General features: G+C 36.8%; 1 protein-coding gene across 1 annotated transcript; it reads left to right on the forward strand.

The window, feature by feature from the left end:
• The first annotated feature begins 16988 nt into the window (after positions 1-16988).
• Positions 16989-17909, forward strand: LOC133034501 (uncharacterized). The gene is made up of 2 exons (XM_061109595.1): positions 16989-17225; positions 17307-17909. Exons 1-2 carry the CDS (start codon positions 16989-16991, stop codon positions 17907-17909), a joined length of 840 nt encoding a protein of 279 aa, XP_060965578.1.
• The last annotated feature ends 5140 nt before the right edge of the window (positions 17910-23049 follow it).

Consider the following 23049-nt stretch of genomic DNA (forward strand, 5'->3'; position numbering starts at 1 on the left):
TTTCTTTCTTAAGACATGAGCAGGGCACCCTCGTATCTCTGTAATGGCGTAAACTAGGTGTACGACCATTCCAAAGTTCTAAAGGTGTCTTGGGGATTGATTTAGATGGAACAACATTTAAAATGTCAGTTGCCATCTGAATTGCATATCCCCAGAAGGACGTAGGTAGAGTTGAAAAACTAAGCATAGACCTAACCATTTCCAAAAGCGTGCGATTCCGTCTTTCTGCAACTCCATTTTGTTGTGGAGTGCTAGGGGCGGTTAATTGAGATTCAATTCCAAGTTCAATTAAATGATCTTTGAACTGCATATCCATATATTCTCCACCCCTATCAGTTCGCAAGATCTTTAATGATTTACCTAATTGGTTTTGGGCCAAAGCATGAAATTCTTGAAACTTTGCAAATGTTTCAGATTTCTTATGCATAAGGTAAATATGTCCATATCTAGAGTAATCGTCAATGAAAGTGACGAAGTACTCATAACCACCTCGGGCTTTGACATTCAAAGGTCCGCAGACATCGGAATGCACTAACCCTAGAGGGATTTTGGCACGCTCTCCCTTTGCAGAGAAAGAACGTTTAGTCATTTTTCCTTCCAGGCAGGACTCGCAAACTGGCAATTCACCTAAGACGACATTTTTCAATGGACCGTCTTTGGTTAGCCTATTGAGTCTATCAAAGCCTATATGACCTAAACGTAAATGCCATAGATATGTTTCATTATCATCATCGATCTTTTGCTTTTTGTGGTTTCTAGGTTTAGCTACTTTAAAAAGTTCGTTATGTAGGGCAAATGGTGTTTCTGGTCTAAGAACATAAAGCCCCTGTTCCATGGATGCAACACAAATCTGAATGTCATTTCGAGAAATGGTAGAACCAGAATCCGAAAAATCTAATTTGTATTGTTGCAATTGTAAGCATGAAACAGAAACTAAGTTTCTACTGAAATTTGGAATGTATAAGACATTGTCTAATTCCAAAATTCGTTTGAAACTTGAGTTTGGCTTTTCCTCTAGCTCTAACCGAAACCATTTCGCCATTACCAACTTTAAGTTTCAACTCTCCGGATTTCAAATAATTCCAATTCTCAAGCAATTGCAATGAACAACTTACATGGTTTGTAGACCCAGAATCAAGAATCCAAATGGATTTATCATTCTCTAACACACATGATTCGAAGACTAAAGCATTACTGCTTATTCGTTTGTTAATTGTTGTTCTTGCTTGTTCATTTTGTTGTGAAGTATAACTTGAGGAAGTGGAATCACTTTCTCTTATCTTCTCAACTAAGCTTGAAGTAGTAGGATTTATGGAGTTATGAACTATTTGCTCTTCAGAGTGAACAATTCCCAGCTTACACCTTTACGGAATTTAAAGTCCATCATGAGCATATGTGAAGTATTACTCTGACAAGGAGTTTATAACTTCAAGTTCAATTGCTAAGATATTAACTAGGAGTGGAATGAGAAGGGGATTATAGACACTACAACACATCAATAAAACAGAAGTAAGATTTTGGTTCAAAATTCATACACAAGTTCAGAAAATAACAGTCATGACATATGTTATAGAAATACTAAATCTAACATAGTTTATTTTCCAAGGTTTCCAACATAATGAAATGCAGTGTCCCGGTAGGCGAGAGTCAAAGATAACATTAGTTGAATAGAGTTGTCAGCTCATCTAAAATTAAACATTTTAGCAACCTTTTATTCGATCAAAATGAGAATCCAACGTTGTCCCGTAGGCGAGAGTCAAGGTTATTCTCATTTTATGAGCTTCCACCATTGTTTCATGTTCTATGAGTTTATCTCTAAGTAGTCACCGTAGGGGAGAGTCTAAATAGAGACGAAAACTCACAAAACACTTATCAAATGAAATCTTACGGTGTTAAAAGTGTTCAACGAATAACCATCCATAGGGGGACGAAGTCTAGCGTCTCGAGGTTATATTGAATAAGTTTAACTATTGTAAGACCAACAATGGAGATCGAATATCTTTTGATTAAAAGCTCATTATTTAAAAAATATATATATGTATTTTGTATAATCATAATATTCGATATTATAATAATGAAAAATTACAAATTAAAGTTGGTTTAATTAAAATCAACTTTAATTAATTTTCAATTATTATTTAAATTTGAAAAATAAATTCAAATAAATATCGAATAAGTTCCATAATATAATAATGAAAAATTAAAAATCAAAATTGATTTAAATAAAAAATCAACTTTAATTAATTTTCAATTATTAATTAAATTCAAAAATTTGAATTTTAAATGGAACAAATTTGAAAATATCTTGTTTAAGTTGTTTTAGAAAGAATCTAAAAAAATCAACTTAAATATCTTTCAAATCAGATTTAATTAAATTCAAAATTAAGTTGTAACCACTTAATTTTGTAGATATTTTAAGTTAAATATTCAAAAAAGATATTAACCTAAAAATATCTAAGATATTCCATTTTAAGTTAATATTTGAAAAATATCAACTTAAAAAATATCTAAAGAATCTTAATAACCAATTCCTAAAATTCCTCAACTTAATTTAAAATTTTGAATTCAAAAGATATTCGCATTTAAGTTGGTTAGTTATGTATAACTAAATATCAACTTAAATAGGAATATTTAATGAAAAATTTAAAATAAGTTCCAGAAAGAATCTAGATGGTTATAATTCTATATTTAATTAAATACAAGAAAATACATATAGTTTAGCTTAGAATATTAAATTCTTTAAACTATGATTTTCTAAATTAATTTCAAAATAAATGAAATTAATTATGTTGCTAATTCAATTTTAATTAGGTTAAACTAGTGTAATTAACCCTAGTACAGTCATTCAAATCAGGCAAATGGGCCTTCACAATTGGGGTAGTTTGTGTGAGGGGGTGCTGGGTTCAGTATGTCGTACCCACTTCTATGGCTCCCAACTCTCACACAAGGCCCAAAAGAGAGGAATTTAACCTTAATAAGAACAACTGTTATTAATTGAATAGGCCCAAAAACTAAATGGGCCTAAATAAATCCTATCAATAATTATGATAATTTATTTTAGCAACATTAACCTATATGCATCTATAATAAAATTAAACACATAGGCTCACACAGGCACACTTTGGATGGGTCCTATCATGTTGCTAGGTCATACACAGATGAAAGAAGATTGTAAATTATACCTGTTACAAATTATTATCTTGACCAAGGGAGCCATCAGATCATTAGATCTGGCAAAAGGTAACCATGGCTATTTGCAATCAAGTAATAATAGGTTTTGAAAACTTACACATAAGTTAAAACACATACTCCTGCAACAGGGTTAGCTGGATAGTTGGAAGTAGGATTTATTTAATTTTTTTTTTTTTTTTATAATAAATTTCGAATAAATAAATAATTAAATAAAAGTTTAATATTCGAAAAAAAAAATAATTTCGGAATTAAAAAATAAATTTCGAAAATTTAAAAAAAAATTAAACCTACTTTTTATCTTATATCTATTTAAAATTACATGATTATAAATATCTTATTTTAAATAAGGTCAAAATATCTAAAAAGATTTAAAAAAAAATCTTAAAAGATAAGATATTTTTTAAATATCTTAAAAGATAAGATATTTTAAAATATCTTAAAAGATTTTATAAATATCTTAAAAGATATTTTTAAAAATATCTTAAAAGATATTATAAATATCTTAAAAGATATTATAAATATCTCAAAAGATATTATAAATATCTAAAAAATCTGACCTTAAATTTAAAAAAAATATAATCAAATTTAAAAATAAGATAGGTTTTTAAGCAAAAAGATAATTACTAATTCTATTCAAATTCAAATTACACTAATATCTTGAATTAATTTAAAAAAAATAAATTAATTCAAAATGATAATTAGAATTGAATTAGGAATAGTATTAGTATATATACAAAACTATACAAAAATTTGGAAGTTAATTCCATGAAAAGGTATGAAAAATTGAAGAAAAGGGAAAAAAAACCGAAACTGTACGGACAGTTCTGCGATCGCAGAAAATATCAGCACAGCCCCGATTTTGTCAAATCTTCAAAAAATCATAACTAATTCAAATAAAATCCAAATTGAGTTCTGTAAAAGGCTAACTTGCTTAATTTTTTCCATACTATCCAATAAAAATAATTACAGAATCGAAATCAGAATTATTTATCACGAAAATTTAACAAACATCAATTATTCATCAAATAACACTCAATACAACATGATACCATCCAAAGAACATACAAACAATCGTTTTAAAGTCCAAATTTCATGTAAGTAAATCAATTACCATGGCTCTGATACCAGTTGTTGGATATTATTTTACCAGGATCTTAGATCTACTCACAAGTATGTTTATTAACATCCTAAATATGAACTTTCTAAAACGATAAATTAAACACATATAAAGTTTAAGAAACCTTACATTGGGTGCAGCGGAATTATAATGACTCCTTCCGTTCAGATCTCTAACCCTTGATTCCTTTCTGTAGCAGAGTATTATCAAGATCTGAACCTGGATCTTCTTCTCTGAATCCTTGATGCTGAATCTCCTTTGCTGTTGATCTTTCTTCACAATCTTCCTCACTATGATTGAGGTATTGCTTGATGTGTGTGGGCACTACTCTAATCACTAAGAGAGGTTCGAAATTTTGAGGAAGAAAAGAGAGAGAGAGTGGCGGCTAGAGAAGAGAGTGGAGGCTCAGGTTTTTCTGATTCAGAAAGTGTAATTTTCCTGAAGCCTTCACTATCTATTTATAGCATTCCTCTAGGGTTTGATTTGAATTATATGGCATTAAAATAATGAAAAAATCATTTAAAAAAGATAACATAAGTGGCTGGCCCTAGGCTAGGTGGACTGGGCCTTGATTTTTGCAATTTTGCAATTTTACCACTTTTTTGTATCTGATTTTCTCAAAAATGCCAATTTCCTAATTCAATCATTTAAATGCCAATTCTAACTATTTAATAACTATAAATAATTATTAAATAATATTGTCATTTATCATATTTATTAATTGAACCATACAAAGTATCATAATTAACAAATATGCCCCTGTTAACTCTTTCTTTACAATTTCGCCCTTACTTAGTGAAAATTTCACAAATAGACATAGTCTAATTTGTGAATTATAATTGATTAATCAAAACCAATTACATGAGTCTTACAAGCAATATTATCTCAACTAGTGGGGGGACCATGGGTCTATATAACCGAGCTTCCAATAAGTAGATCAAGAATTTAGCACTAAAATTCACTAACTTATTAATTCTTCGTTGAATCCACGCATAGAACTTAGAATTGCACTCTCAGTATATAGAATGCTCTATATGTTCCACCATATAGACACATCATTAGTTATCCATTGTTATAATCCTAATTTGATCAATGATCCTCTATATGAATGATCTACATAGTAAAGGGATTAAATTACCGTAACACCCTACCATGTATTTTATCCTTAAAACACTTGACCCCGTATAAATGATATTTCAGCTTATGTGAAATGAGATCTCCACCATTTATTTTCGTTTGGCCAAGCTCGAAGGAAATCATCCTTTGCTTACTATTTGCCAGATAGAAGCTATAGATTCCATGTTTATGCTAGCGCTCCCACTCAATTGCACTACCGTGTTCCCAAAATGTACGTATCACCCTGACCTAAAAGTAGGCTTAACTAACAAATCAAAGAACACGAATAGCCTTTCAAGATTGAGCCTAATCATAACAGGATTAAGATCATTTGATCTAGGATCAACTTGGCGATATTGACTTGAATAGATTTTACGGTAACTTTAATTAAATCTAATTCAAAGTTCAATATCGGTCCCTTCCGATGCATACTCCATGCATCCAACCTGAGCTTTACTTTAACCAATGTTCTGGAAAGAACATAGTATTTCTCCAAATACAAGTAAACTCTTGTTGTAGATTATCATATCAGTAAAACCCAGTGTCTGATAAATCTAGGAAACTTTATTCACATAGTCATGTTTACTTTCCAATGTGATGACAGCACAATAAACATGATCAAGTATGTGAAAAGGGTTTAAGATGAATTTATAAATCAATTAGACAAGCAATTGATAAAGTGAGCCAAAACATACACAAATGAATGAAAAATACTTCTGTTTCTTTATTGATGTTGAATAAAATAGATTACATTGAAATGGAGTTTTATTTAGGGCATAAAACCTAACATTATGCGTGTCACTAAAGAAGAATTCTCATAATTTATATTAATTTTTTTCTTAAAAAAATATTGATCTATAGTGACCCACCGAGTGCGACTCGGTAAACGTTTCCCTACTTGCCCAGCATGTCACTATATCATAACTTTAAATTTTTATTTAAAATAATAAAATAAGTACACATTGCCCAAGAAAAATATTTTAAATATTTTTTTAAATCTGATAAATAAGTAATACTTTTTCTTTATTTTATTTCAAATAAAATAATTAAATGTTTTTTTTTTGTTGCTCAAAAATAAATTGAATGTGTTGAGTTTTTTTTTCCATTAAAATAATACAAATAGTCAAAGATTCCTTTATCATAACCCTAGCATCCCCCTTCATCTCCCAAACCCTCACCCGTTTCTCATTCTCTCTCTACGACTTCTGATTTCAAAAAAAGAAAAAGAGATCTTTCCATCCCTTCATCTCCCACTGGAACGACGAAGACAAACAAATGAAGGACCCTTGTCTTTGCCCTGGGACAACGAATGAAGGACCCTTGTCTTTGCCCAAGCCCCCTCGGTCTACGTCCCCTTCGATGCTCCACCGTCGGCTTCATTGCCCCAAATGCCCTCGGTCTCCGTCCCCATTGTCTCACATAGCTCCCTCGTCTCCCTCTCTACCTATCTCTAATTTGTGCAAGTGGATGGGCTCTGACGTCTTCTGCCATGATCTCCGACGTCCCCTTCGATGCGGATTGATGACGACGGTGGTTGTTCGAGGTTGGCGATTGTGGATGTTTAGAGTGTTGGCTGTATACGATAATTAGTTGGCTCATCACCATGGACGGGCATGAATTTTTGAGTTTTGATAATATTTTTCTGATTTTTGTTATACTTTTCTTGGTTTGTAATCACTTGATAATATGTATTTTCTGGTTTGTAATCACTTGATAATATGTATGCCTTTATTATTATTATTATTTTGTGATTTATATTCTTTATTATTATTTAGTATGTGTTTTCTGATTTGTAGATTTTCTGATTTCTTTGTATGTCTTTATTATTGTTATTGTTATTATTAGTTTTTTTTTTTTTGAAAAAAAATATGTATATTGCAAATTAATATTATTTTTTTTGGTTTAACTATTATAATAGTATAATTTATAAATTTTACATTTGGCTAATTAAAATTACTATTATTATATTTAATTGTATTTATATATAATTAATTAAATTATTATTTATAATATATAAATTTTGAATTAAATGAAATAAATATTATTTTTTTGAATAAAAAAATAAAGAATAAAAAAAAAGGATATAGTGACACTTTTTATGTGTTACTGTTACTTTTTCAGTCACATAAAACTTGACTCTAAACACCTACAGTGACGCGTAGAGAGTGACGAGTGACACGTGTGTAGTGTCACTAAAAAGTATCTTTCCAGTCACCCTCATTAGTGACGCGCAGTGAAGTGTCACTAAATAGATTTGCAGTCACTAAACATGAGTCACTAAAACTCATTTTTGTAGTAGTGATTCACGAGCAATCTGCTGGTTTCCTCTTACACACCCTACCCCATTCTTTGTTGGAAACTTCAAGCATGAATGGAATATCGACGTAACAACCTTTAAGTCATACAAGGCTGGTCGGCCTAACATGACGTTAAAGGCTGATGGAACGTCCAATACCAGAAATTGTGCCATTATAGTTATGCTCGTCGAAGCTTGTCCAACAGTGAGGGGTAGGAAAATTTTCCTTAGAGGTGCAATTCTTTGGCCGGAGAAACCATATACAGGCAGAAGATAGGGGGTTAGATCTTTGAGTTGGAGCCCCATCTTTTCATATGTGGTCTTGAATAAGATGTTGGAAGAGGCTCCATTATCTATCATAGTTCTGGCCACCATCTTGTTGGCTCTCTAGACTTCCACGACCAATGGGTCATTGTGTGAAAATCTAATTTTAACAGCATCTTCGTTGTTGAATGTTATGGGCTCTCCTTCCCGTGGGATTTTCAGCTTCCTCTCTTCTACGACACGGATTACGTCTTCTTGCTCGTGCTGTACTGTTCGGTCATACCTCTACCGAGCTTTGCCTAAATCTCCAGCTATGTCCGGGCTTCCAATAATGACTTATAGATGTCCATCTACTGATGGTGGTAGCAAGTCTTGGTCGTTATCGCCCCTCTGATTTTGATCAGCCTTGACATACTTCTGCACGTGTGGATTGTTTTTCCTTATCAAGAATTCGATTTCCCGCTTTAGATTGTTGCATTCATTGGTGTCGTGGCCGTAGTCTCCAAGAAATCGACAAAACTTGGTCATGTCTCGCTTGCTGACATCTATTTTCATGGGTATGGGCTTCTTGTACGGGGCTAGTGGTTGAGTGGCCATGTAAACACTTTCTATGTCCTCTGTAAGGATGGTAAATGCAGTATACTTGGTAGGATTCTCCCGGGGAGCTTGTTCGGTCTTGCCGGTGAACTTTCCCTTTTTCCCATTCCCTTGCCTATTATTGTTGCTGGACCGTTTACCATTTGAACTTGAATTACTTGGGTAATGGGGGAGCTGGATGGATGTTCCAGTAGAACGAGCTTTTGACTTGCCAGGTTTTTGTTCACCTTCTGCTCGCTGGATAGCCTCTTCAAGTTTGATAAAACCTTTTGCACGGTCAAGGAAATCACTCCTCAAGTCGACTGGTCCGTTCTTCCTTATGTCCTTCCAAAGCTCACCAAGGACTTCAATGACCCCCAGTATCGCGGACAACTTTTCATCCTCAGTTACTCGTGAAAACTTGGTCGCCTCCGTCATGAATCTGTTGATGTAGGCTCGGAGAGGCTCTCCTTGTCTTTCCATTACTTCGGCCAGATCTCCTAAGTGTAACGGAAGTTGTCAAGAGGAGGAAAATTGTGCATGGAACTCCAAGGAGAAAGCCTTCCATGAGTTGAACTTTCCGGGCGCCAACTTGAAATACCATTGTTGGGCAGCTTTAGAGAGGGTGCAGGAAAAACTCTGCAACATACATCTCCTCGTACTCCTTGCAAATCCATTTGCATCTCGAAGTACTTGAGGTGGGACAATGGATCTTCTTTTCCTGTATACATCTTACAAGTTGGCATCTTAAACTTGTGGGGCAACTCCAGAATATTGATTTCGGGGGAGAAAAGGGTTCCACATGCTCGATCCAACTCGAGATCGTTGTTCCTCTCACCGGCCAGGCCTTGGAACATATTTTTTAGTTCGTCCAGCTGTGCCTGCACGGCTGGACTAACCTGTTCGGTCTCTTGGCCGATCTGAGTCATATCAGCATCTTTTTGTGCAGGATTTTAAACGCGGGTTCCGGGTTGCATGATTGGCGTGTCAAGCTTATCATCTACTTCTCTCTTCCTGTTCCGATCATTTCTGAGATCATGAGTCGTCCCCAACCTATCAAATACGGAAACGCCTGACTTTCTCAGTGACTGGTTGGTTTGGCCAATTTACTGACCGGCACCATTAACTTGGTTGGAGTTATTGGGTATGACTTCTCCTGATGAATTACTAGACAAGGTCTGCCCACCTACAACTTGGCCCCCAGATGGAACCTGTGACTGGGGATTTGACGGTTGACCATTTATAGTCTGAGAGATATTCATCGCTAAAACTTCGTAGGCTGCTACCTGGCGGTCTGATAGGCTTTTCGTATCAACACAGTGGCTTGTCGACTGCGATCGTCAATGACTCCTTGTTGAGCCCTTAACGTTTCCATCTCCTTATCCCTCCATTCGGCAAACATGCGCCTCTGCTCTTCAAACGCGAGATTCACCGCGGCACGGAGTTCCTCCTGATCATGATGTAGGGTGTTGGTATGACCCTGCATGATTCCAAGAGCAGCACGGAGGTTCTGGATTTTAGTGTCATCCCCAATGGATGTTTGAACATTGGTAGCAGGCGGACTGTGTTATGAATGTTGGAAATTATTTTACCAGGATCTTAGATCTACTCACAAGTATGTTGATTAACACCCTAAATATGAACTTTCTAAAACGATGAAATAAACACATATAAAGTTTAGGAAACCTTACATTAGGTGCAGCAGAATAATATGACTCCTTCAGTTCAGATATCTAGCCCTTGAATCCTTTCTGTAGCAGAGCATTATCAATATCTGAACCTGGATCTCTTTCTCTGATTCTTTAGTGCTGAAACTCCTTCTTGCTAAAAGTATGTCTTCACGATTTCCTCACTATGATTGAGGTATCACTTGTTGTGTGTGGGCACTACTCTAACACTAAGAATTTCGAAATCTCAAGGAAGCAGAGAGAGAGGGAGTGATCGGCCAAAGATAGGGAGAGAGAGAGGCTCAGTTTTTTCTGAATAAAAAGTCAGAAGAAAAGTGTAATTTTCCTGAAGCCTTCACTATCTATTTATAGCATTCCACTAGGGTTAGGTTTAAATTATTTTGGCATTAAAATAATGAAAATATCAGAGGGAAAACCCTACAAAAGTGGCCGACCCTATACATGTGGATTTGGGCCTCACTTTTTGCAATTTTGCAGTTTTATCTTTTCTGCATCTGATTTTCTCAAAAACGCCAATTTTCAAATTCAACCATTTAAATACCAATTCTAACTATTTAATAACTATAAATAATTATTAAATAATATTGTCATTTATCATATTTATTAATTGAACCATACAAAGTATCATAATTATAAAATATGCCCCTAAAACTCTTTCTTTACAATTTCGCCCTTACTTAGTGAAAAATTCACAAATAGACATAGTCTAATTTGAGAATTATAATTGATTAATCAAAACCAATTACATAAGTCTTACAAGCAATATTATCTCAACTAGTGGGGGGACCATGGGTCTATATAACCGAGCTTCCAATAAGCATATCAAGAATTTATAACCTAAATTCACTGACTTATTAATTATTCGTTGAATCCACGCATAGAACTTAGAATTGCACTCTCAGTATATAGAATGCTCTATATGTTCCACCATATAGACACATCATTAGTTATCTATTGTGATAACCCTAATTTGATCAATGATCCTCTATATGAATGATCTACATTGTAAAGGGATTAGATTACCGTTACACCCTACAATGTATTTAATCCTTAAAACACTTAACCCCGTATAAATGATATTTCAGCTGATGTGAAATGAGATCTCCACCATTTATTTTCGTTTGGTCAAGCTCGAAGGAGATCATCCTTTATTACTATTCGCCAGATAGAAGCTATAGATTCCATGTTGATCTTAGCGCTCCCACTCAATTGCACTACCGTGTTCCCAAAATGTACGTATCACCCTGACCTAAAAGTAGGCTTCACTAACAAATCAAAGAACACAAATAGCCTCTTGAGATCGAGCCTAATCATAACAGGATTAAGATCATTTGATCTAGGATCAACTAGGCGATATTGACTTGAATAGATATTACAGTAAGTTTAATAAATCTAAGTCAAAGTTCAATATCGGTCCCTTCTGATGCATACTCCATGCATCCAACCTGAGCTTTACTTTAACCAATGCTCTGGAAAGAACATAGAATTTCTCCAAATGCAAGTAAACTCTTTTGTAGATTATCATATCAGTAAAACCCTGTGTCTGATAAATCTAGGAAACTTTATTCACATAGTCATGTTTACTTTCCAATGTGTTGATAGCACAATAAACAGGATCAAGTATTTGAAAAGGGTTTCAGATGAATTCATACATTATGTACATATAATCATGAAATAAATCATGTGAACCATGCAACATTAAATGTTATTTCTGATCTATATTAATAAGTAAATTTGATTATATTGAAATGAGTTTTATTTAGGGCATAACACCCAACAATGAATGCCCAGGTCGACTACTGAACTGGTATTACCAGTCTCTTGCACACCAGGCGCGATTTCATCCACAGGAGTCGTCACGCCGTGACTCGCAGTTGATGGCTGTCTAGGATTTATGGCTAGCGGAACCCTTATGTTTCCTGGGTTCTCCAATGTAGGATCCACCGCTTGTGGATGTGCTGGATTAACCACGCCCCTACGAGTCTGTACCACCATCGTACTTGTGATTAAATTCGGAATAAAGAGCGATCCTTGATTTTTCTCTCAATGAAAGCACCAAAATGTTGACCTCGCTTTTAGCCAACGACAATGAGTCTAATTTTTTAAGCAACAAGTGGTTTAATATGAATGAAATATAATTAAGCGAATAAAGACACAAGAATTTTATAGAGGTTCAGCCCTGAGCAGTTCGGTAATAGCCCAATCCTCCTTATTTGTATTGACATAAGAACAAGAAAAATGGTTCCTTTTCTTAGAGCTCTTACAACAGTATCTTTGAATATGAATTCGTAGAAAAAATTTCTCGACCCTTTGCCCACTGAATATGAATCACTATTTATAGGACTATAAGCTTGGAGAGGAAGTATTTCCCTTCTAGTTATAATTAATATAAGCAGAAAGATTGCGTAGTTAATATAGAATACACTAACCGTGGGATTTGGACAGCTTGCCATATCTCTGTAATCTGATCCTAAAGTTATAGGGATTTTTTTGATGACTCACGATGCGAAAGCTGAATTTGCTTAGTGTTGGGGTTTTGCACGGACTGTTCATTGCTCGGTCTAGGGGACTTCGTCCGAACAAATGTATGAGGTGCCCTGTTCGGCATGTGTCTTGCGAGCAGGTACCCAGAGTTGATTCCACGTGTCATCATTGTGTGATGCCACGTCAGAGTGAAAAAATTGGGATAACAGTATAAAATGTACAAATTAAGTACAATAGTCAAGTGGACTCCAGACATAATAAACAAAATGCCTATCTCGCTAAAGGAAGGCTCATTCCTATAACTTCCCCCAGTTTACTTCAGACATCTTTTCAGTGTGACTTAAAAGCTAACATTTAAATGTCTACTGGGGAACTATCTGCTAATAAGAATTGCAGTTACCGGAAGGAAGCATTAAGTCTACAAACAAAGAGACAGCAAGGCGTACTTCATCAACCTCAGGAAGATAAAAGAGAAAAGCTTCAGCTTGCTATCAAGGCCATTGGAACGAAAATCCTATCGAGATATCCCAGAATTCTACAATTAAAGACGTGTTTAATTGCTAGATCATTTTGACCCAGTAAAAGCGAGAAAATCACAGCTGTGTGATTTTCAAATAATAACTGCAATTATATTGCGTGATATGTAATCAAACCCCATGATTTTAGGGGAAAAATGTTGTAAAAATTACAGTCAACTTTGTAATTAATTGCCTACTATGTGACTATAAATAGTGGCAAGTAAGATAAAAAACAGACGACGAAAAATCATACAAAAAAAGGTCTTGAAAAACTATCAGCAATCTAATAAGATTGACTCGTGGACTATGTAGAATTTTAACTGCAAAACCACGTAAGAAATCCCTTGTGTTCATATCTCTTACTTCATTGCTTTCATTTTTTCTTTTTGAAATTATCACTGTTAGGCTCAAATTTTGGTTAATAAAAATCTGCGTTAACATCGGTCTAGTCAAATGTATAGCAAATACATCTTATATAAGCTCACTTTACTAATGCTCTGAAAAAGACATTCCACTTATATAAGTTTAAGTAAACCATATCGTTGATTATCACATTAGTGTAAATCTAGTGCACTGATATGGCATGGGACTAAATTTTTGAATTATATAATAATGATAATTTTCCACTGTACAGACAATACTATAATCATCAACAACAATATGAGAGGGATATTGTTGTACCCAAAATTTGGCTACCATCTCAGTGGAAGACACGTGTCAAGATAAAGGGAATACAAATCGATGATGTCACTTTTTGTGCAATAACTCATTAATTGCGTAAGTAGCAGAGTATATTCAAACCCGTTGACTGTAAAGTTTTATGCGGGGAAAAGATATACAAATTGTTGCTTAGTATATTAACGAGAAACCATATGTCATTAAAGGAATATAGCGAGGCATCAAGTACGTTACATCTGGAAAGACAAAAGCGACGCATATAGACTGCGAAAACACTAGTACATAACGTACAAACTAAGTATAACAAGTGGGTTGGCTCGAGATCCGATAAGCGAGGTGTCTATCTCGCTATGGGAAGGTTCATTCCTGTAACTTCCCCCAGTTAACTTCAGACATCTTCTCAGTGAGGCTTACAATCCTGACGAGTCAGAAGCTAACATTCAAACAAGCCTCGAAGAACTCTTTGTTAATAAGATCTGTGATCGTCACAAAGAAGCAACAAGGCATACTTCGTTGACCTCAGAAGGATAAAGAAAAAGGCTCTAGCTCGCTATTACGGTCACTGGAACCAAGTCCCTGTCAAGACATTTTTGGACGTAACAATTAAAGACGTGTTAAAACACACAATCATATTGACCTAATAAAAGCCAAAAAATCACAGCTATATGATTTTCAAATAATAACCGCATTTACACTACATGATATGTAACAAACCCCATGATTTTAGCAGATAATTATTATAAAAAGATTACAGTCAACTTTATAATTAACTGCCTACTATGTAATTATAAATAGTGGTAAGTAAGATCAAAAAGGGGACGAAAAAATCATACAAAAGAGGCCCTGAAAAAACTATCAGAAATCTGAATAAGTTTGACTCGTGGACAATGCAGAATTTTAGCTGCAAAACTATGTAAAAAAATCCCTTGTGTTCATATCTCTTACTTCATTGCTTTCATTTTTTCTGTGTGAGATTGTAACTGTTTGGCTCAAATTTGGTTAACGAAAATTTGCATTAACAGTTTGGTGCTTTCATTAAGAGCCTCTGTGAAAAGGCTCAGAAAAAAAAATCCTCCTTTCTTTTGAAGAAAAATAACCTCCTTCATGGCTCAAAACCCAGAAAATGTTAATACCCCACATGAGGAAACTCATCATCGTCTTGGGAAAGGGCCCATGGGCTCCAGAAGGTCTACCAACCCGTAGTCTACACAGACCACCCGTTCCAGGAGGACTAAACATGAGGGTCGCCCCAGCACACGGACCACACGTTCCTGGAGGACCCAACCTAACGTTGGTCCTAGTACGCGAACAACACGCTCGAGGAGAACTCAGCGTGGTAGTTGCCAGAACCCTGGGACGAGGGATGAAGAGCCCAATCGTGGAGGTACCCAGTCTATGGTAGAAGGTACTTATGAAATGGAAAACTGCCGCCTAAGACACTGTCTGGAAGAGGAGCAGCGGCAGAACGATGAATTAGAATGTGATACAGCCGCAGCCAGGGCGGCACAGGGGACGAATGCTCAAAATCAATCTAAACTTGGAGTGAGGAGACCACGAGGTAGGCCTCGTGGCTTGCGAACCAGGAAATATGAAAATGCCTGGGAAGAACAACCCAGTGAAGATGAGATACCCCCTGAAAATCAGAATGATCAGCCAGAACCCCCTCACTGAAATGAGGATGGGAGGCAACCGAAAATTGATGAACGAGAAATTCCTCATGACAATGAGGATGATCTTAGGACTCAACCTGGAGAACGTAGGTCACTTGTAAGAAATCACTAGCATTTTTCCCGAACACATAGAGCGAGGACTCATACGGACCCTAATGGGGGAAATAAGACAAACCACACTCAGGGAGAAAGAATAGAGCGTGAAAAAGCAAGTGTGACCTCGAGGCAGTCAAGGACCCACAATCGATCAACTCGAAGAGGAGAAAGTACTTAACGAGTTAATGATTGAGAAATCATTGGAACCAGTAAATCGGCGAGTCACTAAAAGACGAAGTCTTTGAGTAGGACAAAGTCTATGAGTAGGACATGATCTGTGAGTAAAACGAGGTCTTTCAGTAATTACTCCCAACTGGATCTGGGCGAGCACTTGGATCGAAAGAAACCTGACCTTTGCCAACAACTCGGTCCAAAGTAAGAGGATCCCATCCAATTGCGAATAAACAAACTGGAGGACAAGTTCAGGAGATATCAAGTGGGGGAACTAGGGAGACAATCTGGATATGACTCAGACAAGGAGCTTGAGCTGTATCATCCAGATATCATGAGTACCCCTTTTCCTTCAGGATTCAAAAACCCGCATGTCTCGTCGTATGACAGAACTACTGATCTGGTCGTCCATTTGGACAACTTTAATACAATAATGCGAGGGAGCAATGTGACGAGCAATTTACGTTGTATCTTGTTCTCCACCTCGCTTGTTGGAGCAGCGAGCAGCTAGTTTAACAAGTTTACTCACCATTCAATAACTTCCTGGGACTAGCTGTCCAGGGATTTCAAGAAACAGTTCCAGGCCGCTAGGGATAGACGACTCGAAGCGGCCTTGCTAACCAATATAAAGTAGCAGCCCGACGAGACTCTTAAGGCATACTTAAGTCGTTTCAGCACGGCTGCGGGTAGGGTTAGGAATTTGGATGATAGTACACAACTTACAGCCCTTCAGGCAGGGATCTCTACTGATCCATCAACCGCAGGGGGCGAGTTGTGGGATGACTTACAAGGTCGTCCAGTAAGAAACATCACTGAGTTCAACGAGAGGGCTCAGGTATTTGTTCAAAAAGAGGAAGCCCAAAAAGAAATGAATTTGTTGAAAATAGGCTCGGGAGGCAAACCCAGCAACGTTTACGTACGGTTTCGACGACCATTGATAATTTAGGGGCTTTTAGTGCGAAGAGAAAGGACAGTTCAAAGGAACTGTCAAAGGATAATAAGAAATAGAAGAAGCACGATAAGTACGTGCCATTGTATACTATTTATACTGAGCTTAATGAAACTCGAGAGAATATTTACGTCGCACATGAGCAAAAGGTTGGCTTCGGCAACCCTGAGCCCATGAGGAATGCGAGGATCAAAAGAGATCCTAACAGGTATTGTAAATTCCATAAGGATATTGGGCACACGACCGACGAATGTCGCCAATTGAAAGATGAGATAGAAAGTCTCATCCCTCAAGGCCACTTTATAGAGTACGTTAAAAGACAAGGCCATGGATACAACCAGCCCAGTCTGCCCAATAACCCAAACAACCAGGGATTACAACCTCTTCCCATGGAAGGGGAGGACATCCTGGTTATTTTGGGAGGGCCACATATCGCAGGGCAAAGCAATAATGCCTAGAAAAGATATGTGAGAGAGATAAAGAACGAGCAGTGGACATTTGCCCCAAAACCTTCCAAGAAGGTGAAAATAGAGGAACCTCCAATTATTTTCATAGAGGAAGACAAGAAAAATGTGAGATATCCTCATGTTCATCCATTGGTGATTACCATCCATCTCACCAATAAAAGGATCAAAAGGGTGTTGATAGACAACGGGAGATCAGTAAATATTCTTTATAAGGAAATGCTGAGGAAGATGGGGCTCCAAAAAGCTAAATTGAGGCCTTGTATGGTAAATAATTGCGGCTTCACTGGAGACAACATTGCCAGTCTTGGCATAATTGAGCTCGCATTAACCTTGGGCGAGGCACCCCTATCTGCCACTGTTATGCAAGACTTCTTAGTTGTCGACCTTCCATTGGCTTACAACATATTGTTGGGTCACCCGGCACTGATCGAACTAGGGGCAGTTAGTTCGATCAAGCACCTATCCTTGAAGTTCCAAACACTAGAAGGTGTAGGAGTGGTGCGAGGCAATCAGATGCTCACTCGCGATTACTATCGCATAGAGTTGCAACATAGGAAAGTTGGTCACCAATTAATGGCAATCTTGGAAGAAGAAGATGCAAGGAAAGACGACGATCTTGACCCCTGAGTTCAAGATGAAAGAAAACTATTTAAACCAATTGAAGAATTGGAAGAGGTTATTCTCAACCCAAGAAATCCCACAAAGTGTGTATACATTGGAAAGAACCTAGACGACCAACTCAAATAGTAGCTAATAAGTTTTTTAAAGGCAAACCAGGATCAATTCGCCTGGAGCCATGGAGAAATGATAGGGATCGACGCCTAATATTATCTACCTTCATTTAAATGTTGATCCAAACTACCCAACGAATAGACAGAAAAGGAGACCCTTGGATTTCGAAAGGCAAGGGGCACTAAAACAAGAAGTGGACAAGTTGTTAGTCAATGACTTTATAGGCGAGGTGTTTTATCCTTCGTGGATAGCCAATCCTGTTCTAACCCAAAGCCTAATAGAACTTGGAGAACTTGTATTGATTTTTAGATCTGAATAACGCGTGCCCAAAAGATTATTTTCCACTACTCCGGATCGACCAGTTAGTGGATGCAACTGGTGAACACAAGCTTATGTCATTTATGGATGCATACTCTGGATATAACCAGATAAAGATGCATGTCCCAGATCAGGAGCATACGAGCTTCGTAACTAACATGGGGCTCTATTGCTATAAAGTCATGCCGTTTTGGCTGAAGAATGCTTGGGCAACATATCAGCGATTGGTGAACGAAATGTTCGCAAACTAGATCGGACGGAACATGGAGGTTTACGTCAATGATATGTTGGTAAAATCCATAAAGAGTAGGGATCATGCCATTGGCCTCACGCAATGCCTCAAGATATTAAAGAAGTATAACATGAAGCTAAACCCAAAAAAAAAGTTACTTTGGAGTCTCCTCAAGAAATTTTTTGGGATTCATAGTTGACGCGAAGGGTATTGAAGCAAATCTCAAAAAAATCAAGGCATTAATAGACAAGCCATCATGATCAGCCCTTGAGATAAGTTTAATCAAAACTAGATGCTTCTAGAAGATTGATAAAATAGTTAATCGAACTGGGTCAGTTCGACATAACATACCACCCTCGAACATCCATCAAGGGCCAAGCCTTGGCTGACTTCTTGATAGAAGGTATAACTCCAGAAGAAATTCTGCCTGTTCAACAAGATGCGGAAACTTGGAAGTTATATGTGGATGGTGCATGCAACGAGTAGGGTTCGGGTGCCAGGGTAATATTAATATCACCAGAAGGCTTTAAGTTTCACTATGCTCTGAGATTTTAATTTGACGCATCAAATAGTGAGGCTGAGTATGAAGCCCTGATCGCTGGCTTAAAGATAGTTGAGGCGTTGAAAGTCAAAAACCTCATCTGCCATAGTGATTTGTAACTGATTGTGAACTAGGTCCTCAGGGAATACCAGACCAAAGGTTTGAAAATAGCGAACTATTTAGAGAAAGTTCGAAAGAACTTCGAAAGATTCGATTACTTTAAAATCGAATAGATTCCAAGAGAGCAAAACTCCAACGCCGATGCCTTAGCAAAACTGGCCTCGCAAAACAACTTGGAAGAATAATACTTAGTTCTAGTGGAGATACTAAGCGAGCCAGGCATATGTGAAACGGAAGACGTCAAGATGATAGAAAGTTCTCCTGCATGGATGACTCCTATTATCAGTTACTTACTCGACCGGCAACTTCCAAATGACAAAAATGAGGTGAAAAAATTATTGTATCCAGTGCCTCGCTACACAATAATTGAAGGCAAACTATATAGAAGAGGGTATTCGATGCCCCTACTTCGGTGTGTTCTCCCTGTAGAAGCGAATGAAATCATCAGATAGATTCATAAGGCTTTTGTGGGGATCATGCAGGTTGGAAAAGTCTATCTAAAAAGATCATTACAGAAGGATATTACTGGCCAACGATCAATAAGGACACCCATGAGTTTGTCAAGAAATGTGATAAGTGTTAGAGGTTTTCACATATAACTCGCGTGCCGCCAACAGAACTAAGAATGATGACCTCACCCTACCCATTTGCTACATGGGGAATTGACTTAATTGGGGCATTACCCACTGGGCGAGGAGGAGCCAAGTATGCGGTAGTAGCAGTCGACTTCTTCACTAAATGGACAGAGGTCGAGCCCCTTATTTCCGTAACCTGCAAGAAAGTCCTCAACTTTGTTGTCAAGAACATTGTCTGTTGGTTTGCAATTCCCATGAAGATTGTATCCAATAATGGAACCCAATTTGATGGCGACTTGTTCACTGAATTCTGCTAGAGAGGAAAAAAATTATCAAAAGCTTCTCGTCAACATCCAGGCCTCAGGCGAATGGGCAAGTGGAAGCTGTTAATAAAGCCCTAAAGGATACTATTAAGAAGAAGCTAGATGCTGCCAGAGGCAGGTGGGTCGATGAGCTACCTAAAGTACTCTGGGCTCACAAAACTACCGAGGAGATGGCAACGGGACACACTTTTTTCTCGCTTGCTTTCGACTCGGAGGCAATGCTGCGTCTTGAAGTGAACATATCGACTCACAGAAGAAAGTTTTATAATCAAGAAGAAAACCATGAACTTCTAAAATTGTCCTTAGATCTACTTGATGAAAAATGAACTGAGTCGCAAGTCATTAACGCAGCGTACCAACACCGAGTTAGAAGATACTTCAATAGTAGAGTCAAGAAAAGACTATTTAATGTTGGAGACTTGGTGCTAAGGCGAGTATTTGCAAATATGAGAGAATGCAGGAGTGGTCAACTCGAACTTGGAGGGTCCATATGTCATCGAAGCAGTAGTTGGAATTGGAGTTTACAAACTGGCTCGACTCAACGACTCGCTAATAAAAAACTACTGGAATGTGGAACATTTGTGACCTTACTACCAATAAATGATGTAACTTTCATTACTGATGTAAAATTTAAACTTCAGTTATAAATAAAGAGATCCATTTATATTAAGTAATTACAAAGTTTTACTCTTTAAAATTACTTAATGGGCATTTATGTATGATTAACTGGAATTCATCTAAAAAGACATAGTATAATGCAAACCCACCATTTCAAAAATATTTTGTTTTTAAATTTAAAGGTTCTCGACTAAACCTCTTTGACGAGAGAGGAGTCGAACTGTTATAACTTCCGAACCAAACCTTTTTGACGAGAGAGGAGTAAAATTGTTATAACATCTTGATCAAACCTTTTTGACGAAAAAGGGATCAAACAACTATAATTTCTGATTATATACCTATCTGATGGGAGTGGAAAATGAAAAGTTATAAATGAGATATAAGTCATAACTCGTGCATAAAACTGAATGTTAACAGTTCGCGCGAGCTAAGAAGATGTTAAACGAGACATTAAGACGTATTGATAAAAGCACTTGAACCTATAAAATGGATAGACAATTTAACTATTTATATGAGAAAATTAAAAATATACAAAGTGATAAAATCATTAAAAGTATATTCAAGTTTTTTTAAGGTAGATTATAATTGCCATAGCGAGGCAGAATTGACAACTGCTCAAAAATCAAAAAAGTTTGGTAGATAACTAACTACTTAAACAGGAAGATTACGAGCAATGGAAAAAACCTAAAAGTACTTTGCATTTGATCAAAATATAGATGTTCACATTGTGAATAAAAACGCAAGCAAACACAATTGTATTAAGTTCGAATTGCAAAGGATCTGGCAGCCAACCTGATCCCTACTTTTAAGGGAATACCAATTTGAAGGGGAAAGCACCTGCATTCATGCCGAGTAAAGGCATTTAAGACAAAAAAACCCCCAAGTAGGGTTTTAAACTTATCTTTACAAAAATGCCACTAGGGGAAACCATTAAAGTCATCTTCCTAAAACAAAGAATGAGGGATCGGTAAACTCAAGAAAGAGTGTCTACACATAGCTTGGAGAAAGACCGGCTACACATAGCTTGAGAAAGACCGTCTACATGTAGAAGGTCTTGACCTCTGCATAGACCTCATTCTCCACATCAGAGGAACCCATTTCTTGCAGCTGAGACCTCATTCCCAGCCTTAGGAAATTTCTCGATACTAGAGAAAGGTTGGTATAAAGGTCTTGCGCAGGTTTGGGTCTTGGGTTGGTTGGATTCTTTGATAGAAACCACGCCAACTTTCCTCTTAGATTCATCTGAAACCATGCCAACTTTCTTCTTTGATTCCTTGTCAGCCTGAGGAGGACCTCTAAAATCACTCGCAAGATCTATGTCACTTTCTGTAAAAGTAAAAAAACAAGGGATCAGTGGAGCAACAAAAAAAAAAGAGTCTAGTTCAGACCGCCTTTTACAAGAAATAATACTTACTCTCAACAATCACTTGTGAGGATCGCCCACAACAATCAACGGGGTTCCCTTGGTTTGGATTGATCGGAAGCTGCTCAGCCTTGGAATCCTTCATTTCCAATTCAAATTATGATTCGAAGTTCCTAAGAACGTATAGAAAAGAGAGGTAGTTGGCAAATTTGGGTGTTATGAATCTAGAGGAACAAATTTCTAAACTCAGATGAGACATCTTGACGAGAGAATAACGATCCAATCTCAAAATGGATCTCACCAAAAAACAAGAAGTGTGTGGAATATGGCAAGCTTAAGCCACCATTTTATACACGAAGTCCAGTGACAAGAAGGCTAAAGGTTGGGAAATCTAACGGTTGGGAGTGGGGCAGAAGATGAGAAGACAACTCATAATGACCCTAGAAACCGTACAACTGCCAGAATCAAAGGACGCGTTTTCCCAAAAAGGGATTATGACAAAAATACCCTCTGTAATTATTAAAAAGCGCTTTTTACTAAAAAAGAACTTTTTAAGGGGCAATTGTTACACCCAAAATTTGGCTACCATCTCAGTGGACGACACGTGTCAGATAAAGGGAATATAGATCGATGATGTCACTTTTTGTGGAATAACTCATTAATTGCGTAAGTAGCAGAGTATATTCACAACCCACCGACTGTAAAGTTTTATTCGAGGAAAAGATATACAAACTGTTACTTAGTATATTAAGGAGAAACCATATGTCATTGAAGGCATATAGCGAGGCATTAAGTACGTTACATCTGGAAAGACAAAAGTGACACATATTGACTACGGAAACACTTAATAAATAACGTACAAACTAAATATAACATTTTGGTTGGCTTGAGACCTGATAAGCGAGGTGTCTATCTTGCTATGAGAAGGTTCATTCCTGTAACTTC

The sequence above is a fragment of the Cannabis sativa genome, chromosome 2 (genome assembly GCF_029168945.1).
Source record: "Cannabis sativa cultivar Pink pepper isolate KNU-18-1 chromosome 2, ASM2916894v1, whole genome shotgun sequence".
NCBI classification, from domain to species: Eukaryota; Viridiplantae; Streptophyta; class Magnoliopsida; order Rosales; family Cannabaceae; genus Cannabis; species Cannabis sativa.

What these genes read in the sequence shown, in the direction of transcription:
- LOC133034501 (XM_061109595.1), top strand. Translation starts at nt 16,989, where the DNA reads ATGAGGAATGCGAGGATCAAAAGAGATCCTAACAGGTATTGTAAATTC. An exon ending in TGGAAGGGGAGGACATCCTG is followed by an intron (nt 17,226 to 17,306) that starts GTTATTTTGGGA and finishes AAGAACGAGCAG; the next exon opens with TGGACATTTGCCCCAAAACC.